The 19,915-nt window shown below is 46.9% G+C and overlaps 1 protein-coding gene across 1 annotated transcript in view; it reads left to right on the plus strand.

Annotated features, from left to right (window-relative positions):
• The window catches only part of sema6bb (sema domain, transmembrane domain (TM), and cytoplasmic domain, (semaphorin) 6Bb), a 191,583-nt gene that overhangs the window by 3,976 nt on the left and 167,692 nt on the right, over window positions 1–19,915 (plus strand). Inside the window, 1 exon segment of the mRNA XM_034179613.1 lies at window positions 1,299–1,413. Within this exon segment, the coding sequence (XP_034035504.1) occupies window positions 1,299–1,413 (115 nt within the window).

A 19,915-nucleotide genomic window follows, 5' to 3' on the forward strand; every position in this document is an offset into this window, starting at 1 on the left:
TGTGATGAAGTGGACTGTGTGTATTGTAATGTCCTATTTTCGGGGATGCTGCAGTCCAGCATTAGGCGTCTTCAGCTGGTTCAGAATGCTGCTGCTAGACATGAAGCAGGATGTTTGAACATATCACACCCATTCTGGAATCCTCGCACTGGCTTCCTGTCTCTGTGAGAGTGGATTTTAAGGTCTTGTTATTAACCTACAAGGTTGTCCATGGACTGGCACCTCTTTATCTGGCCGACCTACTGAAACCCTACGTGCCGGCCTGGGTTTTGCAGTTGCAGGATGCAGGACTATTGTGTGTTCCCAGGGTGAAAAAGAAGTCGGCAGGTCAAAGAGCCTTCTCTCATCGTGCACCTGCCCTGTGGAACAGTCTTCCTGCATCCGTGAGACAATCTGAGTCCGTGGACATTTTTAAATCAAGACTTAAAATGGATTTTTATTCTCTTTCTTATGAATAGTTTTTATTTTTCTTATCTGTTTCATTCTTTTACTTGTGTTTTTTAATTATATATTTATTTTTTATTACTTCTGTTTTATTCACTTATTTAAAATTTTATTTTGAACTATTCTGTGTGCAGCACCTTGAGGTGACTTTTTTTGTGATTTGGCGCTTTTATAAGCTGATTAAAATTAAAATTAAAAAAAATTATAAGGAGTGTCGGCTGTGATAATGTGGCCATGTGGTGTTATCCTCTGAGCGCCATCCAATGTGCAGGTGCCTCAGTACTAAGGAAAAGGCCAAGGGATGCCCACATGTTCCGTAGCTGCGGGAGATAGACAGCTGCTTTTGGGAGTTGGGGATGGGTCAGTTGTCTCCCTTGGTGGTTACCAACGAGGAACCAGGTCGGTTCTGCAGTGTGTTGTATGGGATGTGTGCAACACCAGAACATGGTCCCAGACTTGACCTGACCGTATGTATATTTTAGGATGTATGTTTTTGTGCAATTGCTTTGAGCTACATGACAAATATTTCACCACCTTTGTTTTGATTTGTCACCTTCTGCTTCCTCTGATCACTGTCAAGAATTCTTTATCCTCGGGAGTGCTTTCATGTGTTTAAATGTCACCCATCTCTGTGTCGCTTTTCTACAAAATTCAAATGATCTATTTTGGCATCAGAGATTTTCATCATTTGACCAAACCTTTGTTGCCAACTTGACAGCAACAAGCTATGTGTGAATTGGCAATGCATCAAAAATCATCCTCAATCAGTCAACGAGAGATTCATAAATCTCTCGTTTTAATTCGATTTGTCACCAGCTTGACATTTACTACTTCTGTGTCTCATTTGCTGACAGTGGTGAGACGGTACCCGGTGTTTCTCGGCCGACCCCACCGAACATGGCTGAGGCAGGAACCTTTGCACATTCAGAGGATCCTCCAAGTCAACCGGACACTCTACATCGGAGCCAGGTACAAAACACACACACACACACACACGGACTGTACAGTAATTTGTGGCTCAAAGCTTTCAGAATTCTAAGCTCAGTCTCTCTGGGTGCTCACACATGCGGACAAACACAAATACGTATAAGAGGAAAATTTCCAGCTTTAATATCCACTGCATGCCATTTTTCAGGGCAGACACTTTAACAGTGTGATAAAGCACATGTGTGTTTAATAGTATTTATAACAGCAGCATACTATCCAGGTGTGCTGTTAGCACAGCGTTGATTTTGTGCATATGGCTCACTGTCATACCAGTTTAACAGCACATTCTTGGTTCTACGTGTGCTTTATCTGCTGGTGACGAGCCAAAACATTTTCTGTAAAACACGCCTGTTGTCTGTTTTCATTATATTTGTCGTCAAGCTACATTACCCACCTCTATTGGGTGTTTGTTTTCACATACTGAAGTCTTGCAAGGCAGTGTTCAGGCTGCTGGAAGGATTTTTTTTTTTCGTTTAACTTATAAGTTCTTTTGAAAAACAACAGTGGCACCATTACAAGTCGAAACTGGCCCTCACAGCAAGAAGGTCCTAGGGTCAATTCAATCAATGCACGGTTCCTTTGTGTGTGGAGTCTCATGTTCTACCCATGACGGCATAGGTTTCCTCCCACCATTATAAAAAAAACATGCATTCGATTCATCATCATGTTAATGGCCTTGACCTTGATAGTGTCTCCAAAACTGAAACTGGTCCACAGGGGCTGAATTGTGGCTGCCCACTGCTCCCAGTGGTTGGATCGTATCTAACTGTAAATAGGATGGGTTAAATACAAATAAATTTTGTTGTATCTATTCACAATAACAAATAAATGCTTTTCATAAAAAAAGGTCAAAATAGTTGCCAGATGCATTGCCTTAGTCCCCAGGAAGTACTTATACCAGCCACTCCCACACTAAAGAATGCTGGGACATCTTCACCCAACCCTGTTTTGACTAACATGAATAATCACATTTTTCGGTCATTTTAAACATTTCACTAAATTGAAAATTGTACCTTCTCGATGATAAGATGAGCTTTTATTGTCCTTGTCATTACATGAGTGCAACAACAACAAAATTACATTTACACTCCAATTACCTCAGACAAAATACAGCAATGAATCCACAATTATTATTAGTTGAACGTAATAATGGCACACATCAGAATTAAAGACAACACATATAGATTTGACATTGTTTATGTGCACTAAACTTGAAGCAGTCTGTCATCCGAATTTAGGCAAAGTGGGTGAAGGCCGCAGCAGGAGGGACCTGCGCTGCCTAGCTTGGGGAGTTCTCAGCCTACATGGAGGCTGCAGCCCACACTTAGGAATCACTGACTTATCCCCATCGAAGAGTCTGAGATAAAGAAACACCTTTTTGTTCATGTACACAACAAGCTGAGTTTCTCATTACATATACAGCAGTGCATAAACAAAGCTAATAAATTAGTAGGTAGGATGAGACAAATGTTTAAGGATCTCAATGAAAAGACTCAAATAACCTTGTACAAGAGCCACGTTAGACCAGTTGTGGAATATGGAGTTGCCATCTGGAACCCCCAGTTGAGAGATTTCAGTCGAAAAGCTACAAAGAAGACTGACCAAAGATTGAATGGCTGAGGGCACTGAAACTGCCGAGGGTGACCTGTAGATGATTCAGAGGACATACGGAATGTGACCAACACTTGGAAATTGTTGTCATGAGGGTATAACATTGACGAGTTCAATCTTATTCACATTAGAGAGGTCAGCTACAATAAGAGGACATACAAAAAAACTCTGCAGACCAAGTCCCAACATCCTACAAAAGGGTCACTTATCCTCACAGAGGGTGAAGTCTTTCTGAGGATGTTATCCAGCTGCAACCATCAACAGATTCAAAAACAGCTGTGATTTTCTGTTCAATGGTGAAGCAGAGCACAAATCGACCCAACCACAAAGCGCTTTGAACAGGCAATATCTCGCATTCAACAAAAAAACCAGACGACAGAAGTTGAACTGGTATAACAAATGTTGCTTTTGGAGAAGAAAAATTTTAATAACGTAATAGACATTTTGTAATGCTTCAGGAGACTTAAATGGTTCATATTTTAATCATTTTTTTTAACAAGCTATTACAGGTCACTGGTTGTCTTAAAAAGAAATGTTAAAGTTTGTAGCTGGAACTACCCTGTAGACGAGAATATAATTCATCTAGAACAGGGGTGGGCATAAAGGGCCAAGAAGGTGTAGGTTTTCCATGATACCAGCCTCTTCTACAGGTGATTTCCCAAATGATCAGGACTTTAAGATGAGAGGAGGAGCGCTGATGTGTGACCACTCTTTTCAGTGTTAAATGAACACCTTGAAGTGTTAATGTTTCCTTTTCCACTAGGGGTGGACACAGCGGATTTGTATGTTGATTTGACACAAATGTTACACTGGGTGCTCTTCTTGATGCAACTCTACATTACATAGAAAATGGGCATGAGTGGTCTTTAACCAGGAACCTTCTCTTTTGGAAGGAAGTGCACCGGCTGAGAGTGTTAAATTAACACTGAAAAGAGTGGGCACATATAGACTTTTTCTACACTTGACGTCTAACCCATGCCACATGACATGTCACAGAAATCTTAAATTAAATTTAAGGTCTATTCCTTTCTGTGCCCCTGATCAAGACAACATCTGTACATCTGGAGCTAGTTCCCAGGCACCGGACTGTGGCTGCCCACTGCTCCTAGTGATTGGATTGTGTCTAACTGTAATTAAGATGGGTTCAATGCACAGGACAAATTTCAATGTATGTATGTCTGTACAATGACAAACACCCTTATTCTTCTTTGTTTCAAGCATAAAGGATCTGGTACATTGTAAATACAAACTATTAACCCCTGAAACCTGGCAACAATAGCGGCCATTTTTAGAAATAGCATTGATGAAACATGTCATGGTTTTGTTGTGCTTCCACTCCTACTGTAAACTGTAAAGGCCCCTTCACACATAACACAACATTGGGCAAAAGAAGCAGAAACCAGAAGAAAATCTGCAAACAAAAAACTAAATGGAGAACCGCGAAACATTCCACCTGCTGTCGGAAGGCACACGGTCAGTCAGGCGTGCACGATAACGCAGTGACTGTTTCATGCACGCGCATGAATGTGTTGCACCACATCATGCCACTGCTGTGGGGGGGAACTACGCACCAAAAAAACAAAACAAAAAAAAACAGCACAATCTCTAATATTTAATCCCTCTTACCGGGCGGACAATACAAGTATGATCCTTTTGTTCCTCTGTATATGACCCATGGTCATAGACCTCAAGTCATGAAATGACATGAATGAAGCAGTGTGCCCCCATCATGTCCACATCTGCTGGACCCACGTGAGCAGTGAGCGGTGTGCCAAAGGACAGACACCACGTTATGTGGAACATAGCTCACGTGGGTGATGTGACATTCAGATCGCCAGCTGAGTGTACACATGATCAGATGGTCCATATCACCTGGCACAGCCTGTCAATGTACGCTCTGTGTGGCCGCTCCAGCCTGTTGCAAAGGCGATATATGTTTTCATGTATTTTCATGTGGGGACAGCAAGCACACACATGCGCCTCACGTTGTACAGTTATAAGGTCATGTACTTCAAAACACAGTACATGTTCTCCAGCTGTGACTTCCAGGTCCAGAGATCTCAACAACAGGGGCTCGTGCGGACAGACCCACTTTTTTGATCATCCTACAGAACAAAGTGACACTCTTTTTTCTTTGTCCTGTGATGATTTATTTTAGTTATTTGTTATGTAATTGGGCAGCACGGTGGCTTAGTGGTTAGCACTGTTGCCTCACAGCGAGAAGGTCATGGTTTCAATTCCCGCCTGTGGCCTTTCTGTGTGGAGTTTGCATGTTCTTCCCGTGTTTGCGTGGGTTTCCTCCGGGTGCTGTGGTTTTCTCCCACATCCAAAGACAGGTGGATTGGGATCTTTAAATTGTCCGTAGGTGTGCAAGTGGGTGTGAGTGTGTTTGTTTGTCTGTTTGTGGCCCTGTCACTGGTGTCCTGTCCTGGGTGTACCCCGCCTTATACTCTAAGACTGCTGGGATAGGCTCCAGCCCCCCGTGACCCTTAAATGGACTAAGCAGTTGAAGATGAGTGTGTGTGTGTTATGTAACTGTGTATGTAGTTTTGTAGTATTTATTTATATACTTGTTATACCTGTGTTCTCTGTGTTGTTATTTTAACACGTCGTGTGCACTGAGCTGTCATTTCCAGCTGTCAGTCAGTGGCTGGCCGGCGATCACCTTAGAGGCATCTTGCTGTGCCGTGTGCGCTCAGATGTGGCTGGCCGCTCCCCATGTGATCTTGTCTGTACATCGTTATCAGAATGTCATGCAAGAGTGCGCCCACCCCCCCACCCCCCCCCCCCACCCCCCACACACACACACACACACACACACACACACATACACACCACATGTTTTGCAGGGTGCAGGGAGAGCATGGGGGAGAGCGATACACACGCATGCTACATGTGTTGGGGGCGCAACACACTGGCACACCACATGTGTTGGGGAGGGAGTTTGGCACAGTCACACCCATATGTGTTGCTTAGCAACATTACACTCGTGGGGCATTTAGACAATTTTCACAGACAGCTCTAATGTGGTCAGCTGCTCTCTACTCTCGTGCTGGGAGCTCGAATAGTCCTCAGTGCCCAGCAAGAGGTATTGGATGTTTGCGTGTGACTCCTGGAATTTGGATGACACCTGCCGAAAGGGGGGTCGAATGGGCACTCGCTGTCTTTCGGCTACTGGTGTGCATGAATGGGTATGGTGACAGTTGTACGAGGCATTTGAGGCGGCTCCAATTTTTCACAAGTGGCATGCAATTCCCCCTTGTGTGCCAGTCGGCTTCAGTCATGTTATGTGTGAAGGAGCCTTTAAAAAGGATTTGGTGGCTTTGCTTGTCAAAGCCAAGTCATCTTGTTGCTTTTTACTGAGTTAAATTATGTCTTTGTGAAGTGTCCACTGTATTTGCTGAAACAACAACAAATTAAAGATATCCCATTAGAGAAACTGGCTCTCTGTAATTTCTCCGGATCCTTGGGATTCAAGGTCCAACTTCCCCTGGCAGATAGCCAAACAGTTCCCCACTGAGTCAAACGTACACCTGGAACCAGCTGTTGTGGAAATGGAGCTCTTTCACAGTTCATGCCTGAATACACCCACACCCTCTTTGTTTTCCTGCTTCTCTTCTTCTTCTTACTAGCAGTGCTTGTGCTGATTCTTCTGGGAAAGATACGTATTAAATCAAAGACGGTGAATCTTTAACTTTGGCCAACCAAATACTCACTCACTCACTCATCTTCAACCGCTTACTCCAATTAAGGGTCACAGTGGCTGGAGCCTATCCCGGCACTGCCAACCAAATAGTGATGTAGAAAATTCTGTGTACACAGTGGTGAGCACCTTGGGGCACCACTTGGGGTGCGGTGCTTATTGCTGAATTCCAATGCAAGTGCCCACTTTACACCACTGTTTATTGTACTTCTGCTTTATGCAATGTAGTTTTTTTTTTTTTTTCTCAGTGCGCTTTTATTATTGTTATTACTACTAGTATTAAGGCATTTTCATTTTCAAAAACAAGATTTGGTCTTCAGAATTTACTTTTCCAAAAATTTGAAGGGGGTTTCCTGATTTTCCCGTTATAATGTACAGTTTAATGTGAGGAGCGAACTCAGAAGACTCATAGACTGACAGGAAATGGAATTCAATTTTAGATGTTGCATTGAAAGATGCCTTCACTAAACAGAGAGTTGCTCTGCTTGCAAGCGAATCACACACACAGTACTCTTCCTGCTTCTTCCGCCTGCCCTCAACTCCGCACCCAGGTGGGTGGGCCGTTCCCCTCAGCATGGATCAGTAATGTTTTGTGATTGGTTGGGCAACTTGTTTCCGATGGATTGTTTGTTGTTGTGACGCTATTCTGAACTTCACATGGTTGTATACGTTTCTTTTATTTCTGTTTAGCACTCTTCTGGTTATTAATTGTATCTACTCTGAATGTTATTTAACTATAGTCCTGTTGTAATTCGCTAGCATTTAGCTTTCACTAGCTAGGTCGACTCCTCCCTTCCTACCCATTGTTTTTATAGCTGGTTCTTTTTACCTGGTTAATACTTCTGTTAGTTTTTCAGTCGAACTGCTGTGAATTTTAAGTAATTATTTTACTCCTGTGTAAATCTTAGGAGCGACTAGCATTTTTGCTAGCAGTTAGCTTGCGTTAGCGACTTCGGACCCTCGTTTTCATTTTTTCATTTCGCTTTTTTTAAATACTTCTGTTAGTTAACTGTTAGTGTAACTGTTGTGAACTTTAGCTTAGTACTTTACTCTTGTGTTAATCTTAGGAGTGGTATATATATATATATATATATATATATTTACTGTTCCTACATTTCTAATACTTCTGCTACTCTTTCAGTGTAACTGCTGTGAACTTTATTCATTTATTTGCGTCTGTGTGAGCCTTAGGAGTGGTTAGCTTATCCATTATTGGTTAGCTTGTGCTTGCTTGGCTATACTCTTGAATTTCCTAATGCACAAAGTACACTACTTTACCTACTTTACACCCTCCATAAATCCTACGTGATGTTGGAAGATAGGGTGGCTCAATTAGAGAGCCGTGTCCGTAAGTTAGAGCAGCTTCTTAGCGCAGTGGAGTTAGATGTTAAGGGCACTCCAGATGAGGTTAGTGCTGGGCCGGCTAGCGAGCCCATTAGCATCAGCCTAGAAACGCCGGCTGTGGAGGATGGTTTTCGGACTGTGACAAGGTGAAGGAAGCCCCGTAGGGCTTGGTGCCCGGTTGTGGCACCCCGATCACACTCGCCACTGCGAACTGTGAATCGGTTCTCCCCCCTGGATTTACCTGATGTGAATTCTCCAAGCACACAATTGACTTCCACTCCTATCTCCAGGCCGAAACACCGGACTTTAGTGATAGGGGATTCTACACCCGCAAAGTCAGGTTACAGACGCCGGCTGATGTTAAATGTATTCCTGGGGCCAGAGGTCCCGACACTGCATCCCTTCTCAGGGTGCTGACGCTGCAGAAGGGAAGATAGACGAAGGACATGAGATATAGTCACATAGTTATTCACGTCGGCACCAATGATATCAGGATGAAGCACTCAAAGGTCACAAAAATGGACATAGAGAGGACTTGTGACCTTGCCAGAAAGATGTGTCGGCATCGATTAATAGTCTCTGGTCCCCTCCCCTCCCGGGGTACTGAAGAGGCGTTTAGCAGGCTGACAGTTTTGTCAACAGCAAGGCTTTAGCTTTATTGATAACTGGCCTTCGTTCTGGGGCCGCCATGGCCTGCTAATGCCGGACGGCCTCCACCCTACTGGGGAAGGTGCCGCAATAGAGCTCTACAGGGAGGGTAACATTAGGAATCTACAGCAGGTCATGGAGCAGGTGATTAGAGACCCTGCAAGGCTTATGACAAATGTGGGTGCGGAATCCATTAGCTTAGCGGGGAAATTAGTGCAGAAAATCCACTATGGTGATAGTGCAGTTTATCTGCCAGGGAGGGAAATTCAACAAGTTGAGACTATGGCCTGCTTCCGTAGACATGTCCATAAACATCATAGAGGGATATGCTTTGCAAACTTAATACCCATTACTATATTGGATCATGTTGAAATTGAGGATGGCCCAGTGGTTGTTCCAGTAATAGCAAAGATTTTGTGTCTGCTACCTACAGCACACGTGGAATGTCTCAAACCTAAACCTACTTCTAGGCATCTTATATATGCTACTCTGGAACCACCCCTAAACCCAAACAGTTCAACTGTCAACCCCACTGAGGTCCTTAGACTGGGTCTCATTAACATAAGATCACTGTCCTCAAAATCATTGTTGATTAATGATGTAATTATTGATCATCACTTAGATATGATTAGGTTATGTGAAACCTGGCTTAAACCTACAGCTGTCCTCCCCTTAAATGAAGCCTGCCCACCAGCATATACATTTAGTCATGTCCCTCGTGATGCGAAGCAAGGCAGGGGTGTTGCTCTTATTTATAAATCTAGGTTTAGCTTATTAGCTGTTGGGGGTCACAAATATAACTCGTTTGAGCATCTGATTCTCCGCTCCACTCAGGATATTACGCATTGCCAAGGTCAGAAGAATAAAAATCAGCCGTATTACTTTGTCACTGTATATAGGCCTCCTGGCCTATATTCTGAATTCTTAGATGAATTTGGTGCATTCATCTGTAACTTGTCAACAGATAAGTTATAAGTGCAGATAACATTCTGATCACTGGTGACTTTAACGTTCATATAAATAAGCCTTCTGATCCCCTCTGCAAATCATTTATGGAAATTGTGGATGCATTAGGATTTCGGCAATGGATTCGGGATTCGACGCACATTAGTGGAAATACCCTGGATCTGGTTCTCGCACGTGGTGTTGCTGTCACGAATATTGACATCATGCCTCTTACTTCAGTGGTCTCTGATCGCTCACTTATTAAGTTTACAGTTTCGCTGCCGTATTTAGTGGAATAACAACCTTATTTATCACTGCAACAATGCATCAACTCCTCAACTAAGCCTGAACTAGAAGTTAGACTGCCTGATGTCTGATTAGCCTTACTTTTGACAAATACCCAGTCAGTAGACAGACTTGTGGATAGTTTAAACTCAGTGCTCAAAACAACACTCAACATGACTGCACCACCTGTGTTGAAACCGCCCTCCCCCAAATCGCAGTCACCTTGGTTCAATGATTACCTGCGTGATCTCAAGCATAAAGCAAGAGGTCTAGAATGGAAATGGCGTCATTCAAATTTAGAAGTATTCCACCTTGTGTGGCGTGATGCTATCTTAGACTATAAGCATGCATTACTGGCTATAAAGCGGACCTATTACTCTGATTTGATCAACAAAAACAAGCATAACTCAAAGTTCTTGTTCGACACGGTGGCAACACTTATTCATGGACAACCACCTGTAGTTCGCTCTCCTTTTACAGCACAAGATTTCCTAGATTACTTTGATAAGAAAATAGATGACATTAGGTTGAACATATCCCAGCATGCCTTAACCCGGCCACTACACCCTGCTATTGAGGTGGGCGCCACTACTGAGGTATTACCTAGATTTACAGTATTTGATAGTATCTCTCTAGACATGCTGACGAAACTCGTAATGTCAACAAAAAGCACAACCTGTTTATTTGATCCTATACCAACAAAACTGTTTAAGGACCTGTGGCCCACTCTTGGGCCAATTGTGCTGGAAATGATTAATCTTTCTTTAACTTCTGGATCTGTTCCTAAAAGTTTCAAATCTGCAGTGATTAAACCATTACTTAAGAAACCTAATCTTGACCGTAGTGTATTGAAAAACTATCGGCCAATATCATGCTGATGCTGAGACCCTGATCCATGCGTTCATCTCTTCTAGACTGGACTACTGCAATGTTCTATTTTCTGGTTTACCGCAGTCTAGCATTAGGTATCTCCAATTGGTTCAAAATGCTGCAGCCAGACTTTTGACACGAAGGAGAAAGTTCGACCACATTACACCCATTTTGGCGTCTCTTCACTGGCTTCCTGTCCCAGTGAGATCAGAGTTTAAGGTTCTGCTACTAACCTATAAAATTATTCATGGACTGGCACCTCCCTACCTAGCTGACCTAATTAAACCTTACGTACCGGCCCGGGCTTTACGTTCTCAGGGTGCAGGACTACTTTGTGTCCCTAGGGTGAATAAGAAGTCTGCGGGTCACAGAGCTTTCTCTTATCATGCCCCTGTTCTGTGGAATGGTCTCTCTCAAGTCCAGACTTAAGACACACTTATTTTTCCTTTCATATGGCTAGCATACTGGTACAGTTTTGTTTTACGCTTTTTACTCTTTTAATTCATGTTATTAGTAATTAGAGCGGGCTGCGGCCTCAACTTCACCTAAATTCTGGGTCTTTTAGTGAAGCTTAGGGCTAGTGGCCGGCGATCACCTTAGTATTTCTTCTGTTTTTCTTGTTGATTAATGCTGGCAAATTATACAGTATTTTTGTCTTTCTGATGCCTGATTCTGTTTTTTCTCTGTTTAACATGCAGCTCCATCCAGAGATGGAAGTTCTGTTTGTGTTGGTGACCCTCCTGTCCTGTGCACCAACAGCAATCCTTGTATATTCATCCGTGAATTGTTCTGTGAATTATTTCTGTAATTTATGTTTGTAGCATGACCCAAGTAGAGGGTCACCCCTTTGAGTCTGGTCTGCTTGAGGTTTCTTCCTCAGAGGGAGTTTTTCCTTACCACTGTTGCTCTGGGGGTTGGTAAGGTTAGACCTTACCTGTGTGAAGCGCCTTGAGGCAACTCTGTTGTGATTTGGTGCTATATAAAGTAAAATAAATTGAATTGGAAAAATTGGTTGAAAAATGTTGCATTTGACATTTATATGCGGTGACTGCTCACGTTGTATTATCCGAAACGGTATGTCTAAAAGTAAAACTGTGTTTTGTTTGTGTAGTGTGGTAAGCAAAAGAAGAGTATGTATCATGGCGTTCCAGAGGAGATAAGAAATTATCAAATACACAGAGAACATGGCCATGAGACATACTGCCCAACAAATTCATTCATTCATTTTTCTGCAACTTATCCGGATCAATGTTGGGGTGGCAGCAGACCAAGCAGCTCTTCCCATACTTCCCTATCCTCTACCAAGTCCCATAAGTCTTCCTGGGAGATCCCGAGGTGTTCCCAAGCCAACTGGGAAACACAATCCCTCCAACATGTCCTGGGTCTCCCCTGTAGCTTCCTCCCACTTGGACATGCTTGGAAGACTTCCCTAAGGAGACAACCAGGGGCCATCCTCGCCAGATGCCTAAACCAACTCAGCCAGCTCCTTTCTATACCAAAAACCAAGTCCCTCACGGATATTCATCCTTCTCACTATGTGTAAGCCCAGATACTGGATGGAGGAATCTCATTTCCACCACTTTTATCCACAAGCTTATTCTTTCAGCCATTACCCAAAGTTCTTGACTATGGTTGAGGACAGACGCGTAAATCAACTGATAAATTGAGAGTCCTTCTTCATCACGACAGTTTGGTATAGCATTTGTAAAATATCAGATGTCATCCTAATCCATCTATGGACCTCATGCTCCAACTTATCACGAATCATGAACAAGACCTTGAGATACTTAAACTCCTCCACTTGGGGCAGTAACTCTCCCCTGACCAGAAGGGACAGTTTTCCAAAAATTTGTCTTGGAAAAAAATAAGGGGGGGGGGGGTGTCTTATAATCAAGGCTGTCTTATATTCAGGCCAGTATAACTGGCTTATATATTTACTAAAATATATAAGCTTGATAAAAACTGGTTTTGCATGATGACTTTGAACGCTTTAAAAATGTATCTTATGCACCAACTGTTTCTGATACTTTGCCAAATGTTTTGAAGCCTGGTCTCCATGTGATGAACATATGTCGGTCCGTACGACGAAGGCCTGTGATGAATGTGCTGATCCGAGACAGACGGTAGCAGTGGTGGTCCGGAGGGCCAGATGAGGACAGCTTGTGCAACCGCAGCACATTTACACTGATAAGCTACATTTGCTGCTCCCTGGAGCCGTTCGGGAGCTGACCTGAAACAGGCAGAACTAACACAAAACATGCACCTCAGGATTTACTACCCATGCTGTCCAAAAATTAATTTACCTTGAAAAATGCCAAAAAACGAGACAATGTCAGTTTCCACATATGGCACTGGTTATTTGCTGTAGTGGCAGGCCCACTGTAGATTGAAGTGGTTTCCAATACGAGACGCCACTGTGATCCAGGAAATGACCTGGTCCCTTGCCTCCAGCTGGTTGAAGCTCACGACTGAGACATGGTAGTAAATATATCAAACTACATAGGTCGGTTCTAGCCATTCTGTCTGTGCCGAGTCGGTCTATGCACACACATGCACACAGCGTGGTAATAAAACCGCTCACAGACAGCGGCGGCTACTGCAGGCTGTAACTCTGCTTAACAATCTATTGAAGGCCATGAAACAGTTTAACACACATTCATTTCAATTTGCAGGCACAGAAATTTCTACCGAGTAAAAGAGGTGAGGCTGATGTGATTGTCTCAGCCAGCTGGATGACAGTGAAATGAAAGATTGACAACCGCAATGGCAGGAGAGAGACAAGAGGAAAGAGAGGGAGTTAATGATGGCAACAAGCAGAGAACCAATATTCTGTGTGTGTGTGTGTTCTTGCACATTTTTATTATTTTTATTACAGAAAATTTCCTGCACACACACATACACACACACTTGCGGTAAATGTGATCATTCACATACTCATTCAATCCATTATTTCATCTTTTATATTTTTAATTCAATTTCATGTTCCAGAAGGTTGTTTCATACCCCATCACACATAGCCAGACTCACGCAGAATGGCGTCGGAATGATGAATTGGTGCACATCCGAAATGTGTCAGATTTCAGTACCAAAACGTTCTGACAGCCATCTGCAGAAGTCCACACAGTTGGTCAAAATCGGCCGGCGGCCCCGAGTGTGATGCACATGTTAAAAACTCTCAAGGGCGCTGTTGAGATGGGACACCTATCCGACAGCGGCCCATGTGCAATCTGAGGACCTTCTGACCGCAATTTACATATTCCAATGGCGGCAAAACGGGATCCAAAACAATTTGAGGGAACCTTGACATGGATCTTGCATGGCAAAGCCTGCTGGTATGACCTGCACGTGTCACGTATAATAATGCCCCCCCCCCCCGCCGGAGCGCAAAGGAACTGTTGAAATGTATGTGGCACATTTCATCACGATAATAATTAGGAATTATTATCATGTACAGTAAATGTGAACAACAGCTATCAAACCAGAAGTGGTGTGCACTATGGCACACACGCAAATCTAAACAGGCTATTATAGCCACAGTATAAATATCTGTACCTTACAGTACAGATATTTGTCCATTCCTTCGCATGGACGACGTAAATAATGTGCATATTGTCTCCATCATAACACATGCAGCTGTGCCTTTTTGTAGTGCGCAGTAATGCATATTGCACGCATCAGGCTCAGAGCTGAACAGATCTCACGCTGTAATAAATGATCACCTTCTAACTCTGTAGGAGATATGACATTGAACTGTTGTGCCAGACTGTGACAGCATTAATAAACACGAATCTCACCTCCAACGGCGGTCCACAAGTGTTTAACAGCGCAGGCATGGAACTGAACCCGGCAGTCTGTGGTTAAAATCCTCTCACCCAAAATAAAAAATACATCCCATGTGATAATCCAGCCATTGCGGTGTCCAGAATTGCATTGTGCTCCTGAAGTGAGGAACAAAGAAAAAAAAGAAATTAAAGTTCACTGGAAAGGCTTCGTCTGACAGAATGGCACACTGCCAGCTGGGCAGTGGGTCATTCAAGAGATTTTTATTCAAGAGATATGTCAGATTTGGTTTGTTGTGAAAGTGTAGGAACACGGACCCACAACAGGGGGCGCAAATGAACGGACAGTGGAGGAAGTCAAATAACACTTTACTGTTGTGAATAAGCACAACAAACACAACGGATTACAACAATAGACAAAGAAGTCAGTTCACAAAAAATGTGTCATGTGGGCAGGCTCGAAGATAAGAGACGTCTGTCCAAAGCAGAACCGGAACCACACGATTTCCTCCGCCACCGAACCCCGGGAATACTGGAGCCGCCAAGTCCCGAACTCCCAGGTGGCCACTGCCTCCGCGTGTCGGATCTGGTACTGCTGGCGAGGAACAAAAACAGTTAAATGTGGGTGCGTCTGCACCCAGCAACCCGTATGGCGGGAAAACCACCTCCACCTCTCATTGGAAGAATGTCTGCTATTTAATGCACAAAAGTAATAAAGGGTTACTGTCAAAAAACACAGTCAGCTGAGTACGGTACCTTCTAGGTAGAGCGATATCTCGGCAAAGAGGTGGAGATGTCGTCCTGCTGATATACCGCTGCTGATCAGATGATTGGTGACAGCTGTTGTAGGCGATAAGTGACAGCTGTCACCCCGGCTGCTCCTGTGAGGCGGCAGCGCCCTCTGGTGCCTGGAGCCCGCACTCCAGACAGGGCGCCCTCTGGTGGTGGTGGGCCAGCAGTACCTCCTCTTCAGCGGCCCACACAACAGGACCCCCCCCTCAACGGGCGCCTCCTGGCACCCGACCAGGCTTGTCCGGGTGGCGGCGGTAGAAATCGGCCAGGAGGGCCGGGTCTAGGATGAAGCTCCTCTTCACCCAGGAGCGTTCTTCGGGTCCGTACCCCTCCCAGTCCACCAAATACTGGAAGCCCCGACCCATCCTACGGACATCCAAGAGCCGGCACACAGTCCAAGCCGGCTCGCCATCGATGATCCGGGCAGGAGGCGGCGCCGGACCCGGAGCACAGAGGGGTGAGGTGTGATGCGGCTTTATCCGGGACACATGGAAAACAGGATGGATCCACAGTGAGGCCGGAAGCTGAAGCCTCACTGCGGCTGGACTGATGACCTTAAGGATTTTGAAGGGGCCGATGTAACGGTCCTGTAGTTTGGGGGAGTCCACTTTCAGGGGAATGTCCTTTGTGGACAACCACACCTCCTGTCCTGGCCGATACGCAGGGGCCGGGGTCCGCCGACGGTCTGCATGGGCTTTTGCCCTCGTCCGGGCCTTTAGCAAAGCAGAACGGGCTGCGCGCCACACCCGACGGCACTTCCGCAGGTGGGCCTGGACCGAGGGCACACCGACCTCTCCCTCAACCACCGGAAACAACGAGGGCTGATACCCCAGACACACCTCAAAAGGGGAGAGGCCGGTGGCTGAAGACACCTGGCTGTTATGGGCATACTCGATCCAGGCCAAATGGGTACTCCAGGCCGCCGGGTGCGCGGCCGTCACGCAGCGCAGGGCCTGTTCCACCTCCTGATTCACCCGTTCTGCTTGCCCGTTGGTCTGAGGATGATACCCGGACGAGAGACTCACCGTGGCCCCCAGTTCCCGGCAGAAGCTCCTCCAGACTTGCGAGGAGAACTGGGGGCCGCGATCGGAGACGATGTCTGTTGGGATCCCATGCAGCCGGACGACGTGGTGGACCAGGAGGTCCGCTGTCTCCTGGGCAGTCGGGAGCTTCGGGAGGGCCACGAAGTGGGCCGCCTTGGAGAATCGGTCCACTATCGTGAGGACGGTGGTGTTGCCCTGGGACGGCGGGAGGCCCGTGACAAAATCCAGGCCGATGTGGGACCAGGGGCGATGAGGCACAGGCAGCGGCTGGAGCAGTCCCGATGCCCTGCGGTGGTCAGCCTTGCCCCTGGCGCAGGTGGTGCAGGCCTGGATATAATCCCGGACGTCGGCCTCCAGGGACGCCCACCAGAAGCGCTGCCGGACAACTGCCACAGTCCTACGCACCCCTGGATGACAGGAGAACTTGGAGCCGTGACAGAAGTCCAGGACTGCAGCCCTGGCCTCTGGTGGGACATAAAGTCTGTTCTTCGGCCCAGTTCTGGGATCCGGGCTCCGTGCCAGGGCCTCCCGGACGGTTTTCTCTACGTCCCAGGTGAGGGTGGCCATGATAGCGGACTCCGGGATGATAGGTTCCGGTGGATCCGACAACTCCGTTTTGACTTCATCTTCATGCACCCGGGACAAGGCATCCGATCTCTGGTTTTTGGTCCCGGGACGGTAGGTGATCCGGAAGTGAAAACGGCCGAAGAACAGTGACCAGCGGGCTTGCCTGGGGTTCAGCCGCTTGGCGGTCCTGATATACTCCAGGTTCCGGTGGTCAGTGAAAACCGTGAATGGCACGGACGTTCCCTCCAACAGATGTCTCCACTCTTCAAGAGCCTCTTTCACCGCAAGGAGTTCTCGATTGCCGACGTCATAGTTCCGTTCGGCCGGGGTCAACCTGCGGGAAAAATAGGCACACGGGTGAAGGACCTTATCGGCCTTTCCGCTCTGAGATAGCACGGCTCCTATCCCTGAGTCTGAGGCGTCCACTTCAACCACAAACTGGCGACTAGGATCGGGCTGCACCAGAACAGGTGCAGACGAGAAGCGCCGTTTCAACTCCTTGAACGCGGCATCGCACCGATCCGACCAGGTGAAGGGAACTTTTGGAGAGGTCAGGGCTGTCAGGGGGCTAACTACCTGACTGTAGCCCTTAATGAACCTCCTGTAGAAATTCGCAAAGCCGAGGAACTGTTGCAGCTTCCTACGGCTGGTGGGTTGGGGCCAGTCTCTCACCGCCGCAACCTTGGCCGGATCAGGAGCGACGGAGTTGGGGGAGATGATAAACCCCAGGAAGGACAAAGAGGTGCGGTGAAACTCACACTTCTCGCCCTTCACAAACAGCCGGTTCTCCAACAACCGCTGCAGGACCTGACGTACATGCCGGACATGAGTCTCAGGATCCGGAGAAAAGATGAGTATATCGTCTAGATATACGAAGACGAATCGGTGCAGGAAATCCCGCAAGACATCATTAACTAATGCTTGGAACGTTGCGGGGGCGTTTGTGAGGCCGAACGGCATGACCAGGTACTCAAAGTGACCTAAGGGGGTGTTAAATGCCGTCTTCCACTCGTCTCCCTTCCGGATCCGAACCAGGTGATACGCATTTCTAAGATCTAGCTTAGTGAATATCTGGGCTCCATGCAGGGGCGTGAACACTGAATCCAACAAGGGCAACGGGTATCGATTACGAACCGTGATTTCGTTCAGCCCCCTATAATCAATGCATGGACGAAGTCCGCCGTCTTTTTTACCCACAAAAAAGAAACCTGCACCCATCGGGGAGGTGGAATTCCGGATCAACCCGGCGGCTAAAGAGTCCCGGATGTAGGTCTCCATTGATTCGCGCTCAGGTCGTGAGAGGTTGTACAGCCTGCTGGACGGGAACTCAACGCCTGGAACCAAATCAATGGCACAATCGTACGGACGGTGGGGGGGAAGGGTGAGCGCCAGATCCTTACTGAACACATCCACAAGGTCATGGTACTCCACCGGCACCGTCCCTAGATTGGGCGGGACTCTGACCTCCTCCTTAGCCTGGGAACCGGGAGGAACCGAGGAACCTAAACATACCCGATGGCAGGTCTCGCTGCACTGAACCACTACCCCGGACGGCCAATCGATCCGGGGATTGTGTTTTAACATCCAAGGGAACCCGAGAATCACACGGGAGGTGGCAGGAGTCACAAAAAACTCGACCTCCTCCTGGTGGTTTCCTGACACCACCAGAGTTACTGGTGGTGTCTTATGTGTGATTAGAGGGAGTAGGGAGCCATCTAGTGCCCGCACCTGCACAGGCGAGGTAAGCGCCACCAGAGGGAACCCTGCCTCCCTGGCCCATCTGCTGTCTAGCAGATTCCCTTCAGAGCCCGTGTCCACCAGTGCTGGGGCCTTCAGGGTTAAATCCTCATAAAGGATTGTCACTGGGAGTCGTGTGGCAATATGGGTATGTCCCACGTGAATGTTTTGGCCCACCCCTAACCCAGTTTCTAGGGGCGGGCGTTGGTGTTTAACCGCTCGGGGCAGTCCCTCACTTGATGCTCTATTGAGCCACAAACAAAGCACGCTCCGCGGACCAGCCTCCTCTGTCTATCTGGTGGCCTAAATGTGGCCCTGCTCGTGTCCATAGCTTCATCAGCAGGGGGAGCTGTAACCACACAGAGCGTAGAGGCCGTGGAGCGTGGGGAGGGCGGAACTCGGTCGGAACCGGAAGGGAGAGGGACGGCGCGTGCCCGGCCACGCCCTTCGTCTCGTTCCCGACGGCGTTCTTCTAACCGATTGTCTAATCGTATAACGAGATCAATAAGCCCGTCTAAATCCCGCGGTTCGTCCTTGGCCACCAGGTGCTCCTTCAGGACCAACGACAGTCCGTTTACGAAGGCGGCACGGAGGGCAGTGCTATTCCAGCCGGACCTCGCAGCCGCGATGCGGAAGTCGACTGCATAAGCAGCTGCGCTCCGGCGCCCCTGTCTCATTGACAGCAGCACGGCTGAAGCGGTCTCTCCTCTATTTGGGTGATCGAACACTGTTCTGAACTCCCTCACAAACCCATCATATGTCAGAAGGAGCCGTGAATTTTGCTCCCAGAGCGCTGTAGCCCAAGCGCGTGCCTCGCCGCGAAGCAGATTAATTACATAAGCTATCTTACTAGCATCAGTCGCGTACATGACGGGACGTTGTGCGAAGACGAGCGAACACTGCATAAGAAAGTCCGCGCATGTCTCCACACAACCCCCGTACGGCTCTGGAGGGCTTATGTATGCTTCAGGGGAAGGTGGGAGGGGTCGTTGAACGACCTGTGGAACGTCACTGTTGCGCACAGGATCGACAGGAGGGGGAGCCGCAGCAGCGCCCTGAGGGCGCGCTTCCACCTGCACGGCGACAGCCTCCACCCTGCGGTTAAGGAGGACGTTCTGCTCGGTCATTAGATCCAACCGAGCCGTAAAAGCGGTGAGGAT

The sequence above is a fragment of the Thalassophryne amazonica genome, chromosome 10 (assembly GCF_902500255.1).
Source record: "Thalassophryne amazonica chromosome 10, fThaAma1.1, whole genome shotgun sequence".
Taxonomy (NCBI): Eukaryota; Metazoa; Chordata; class Actinopteri; order Batrachoidiformes; family Batrachoididae; genus Thalassophryne; species Thalassophryne amazonica.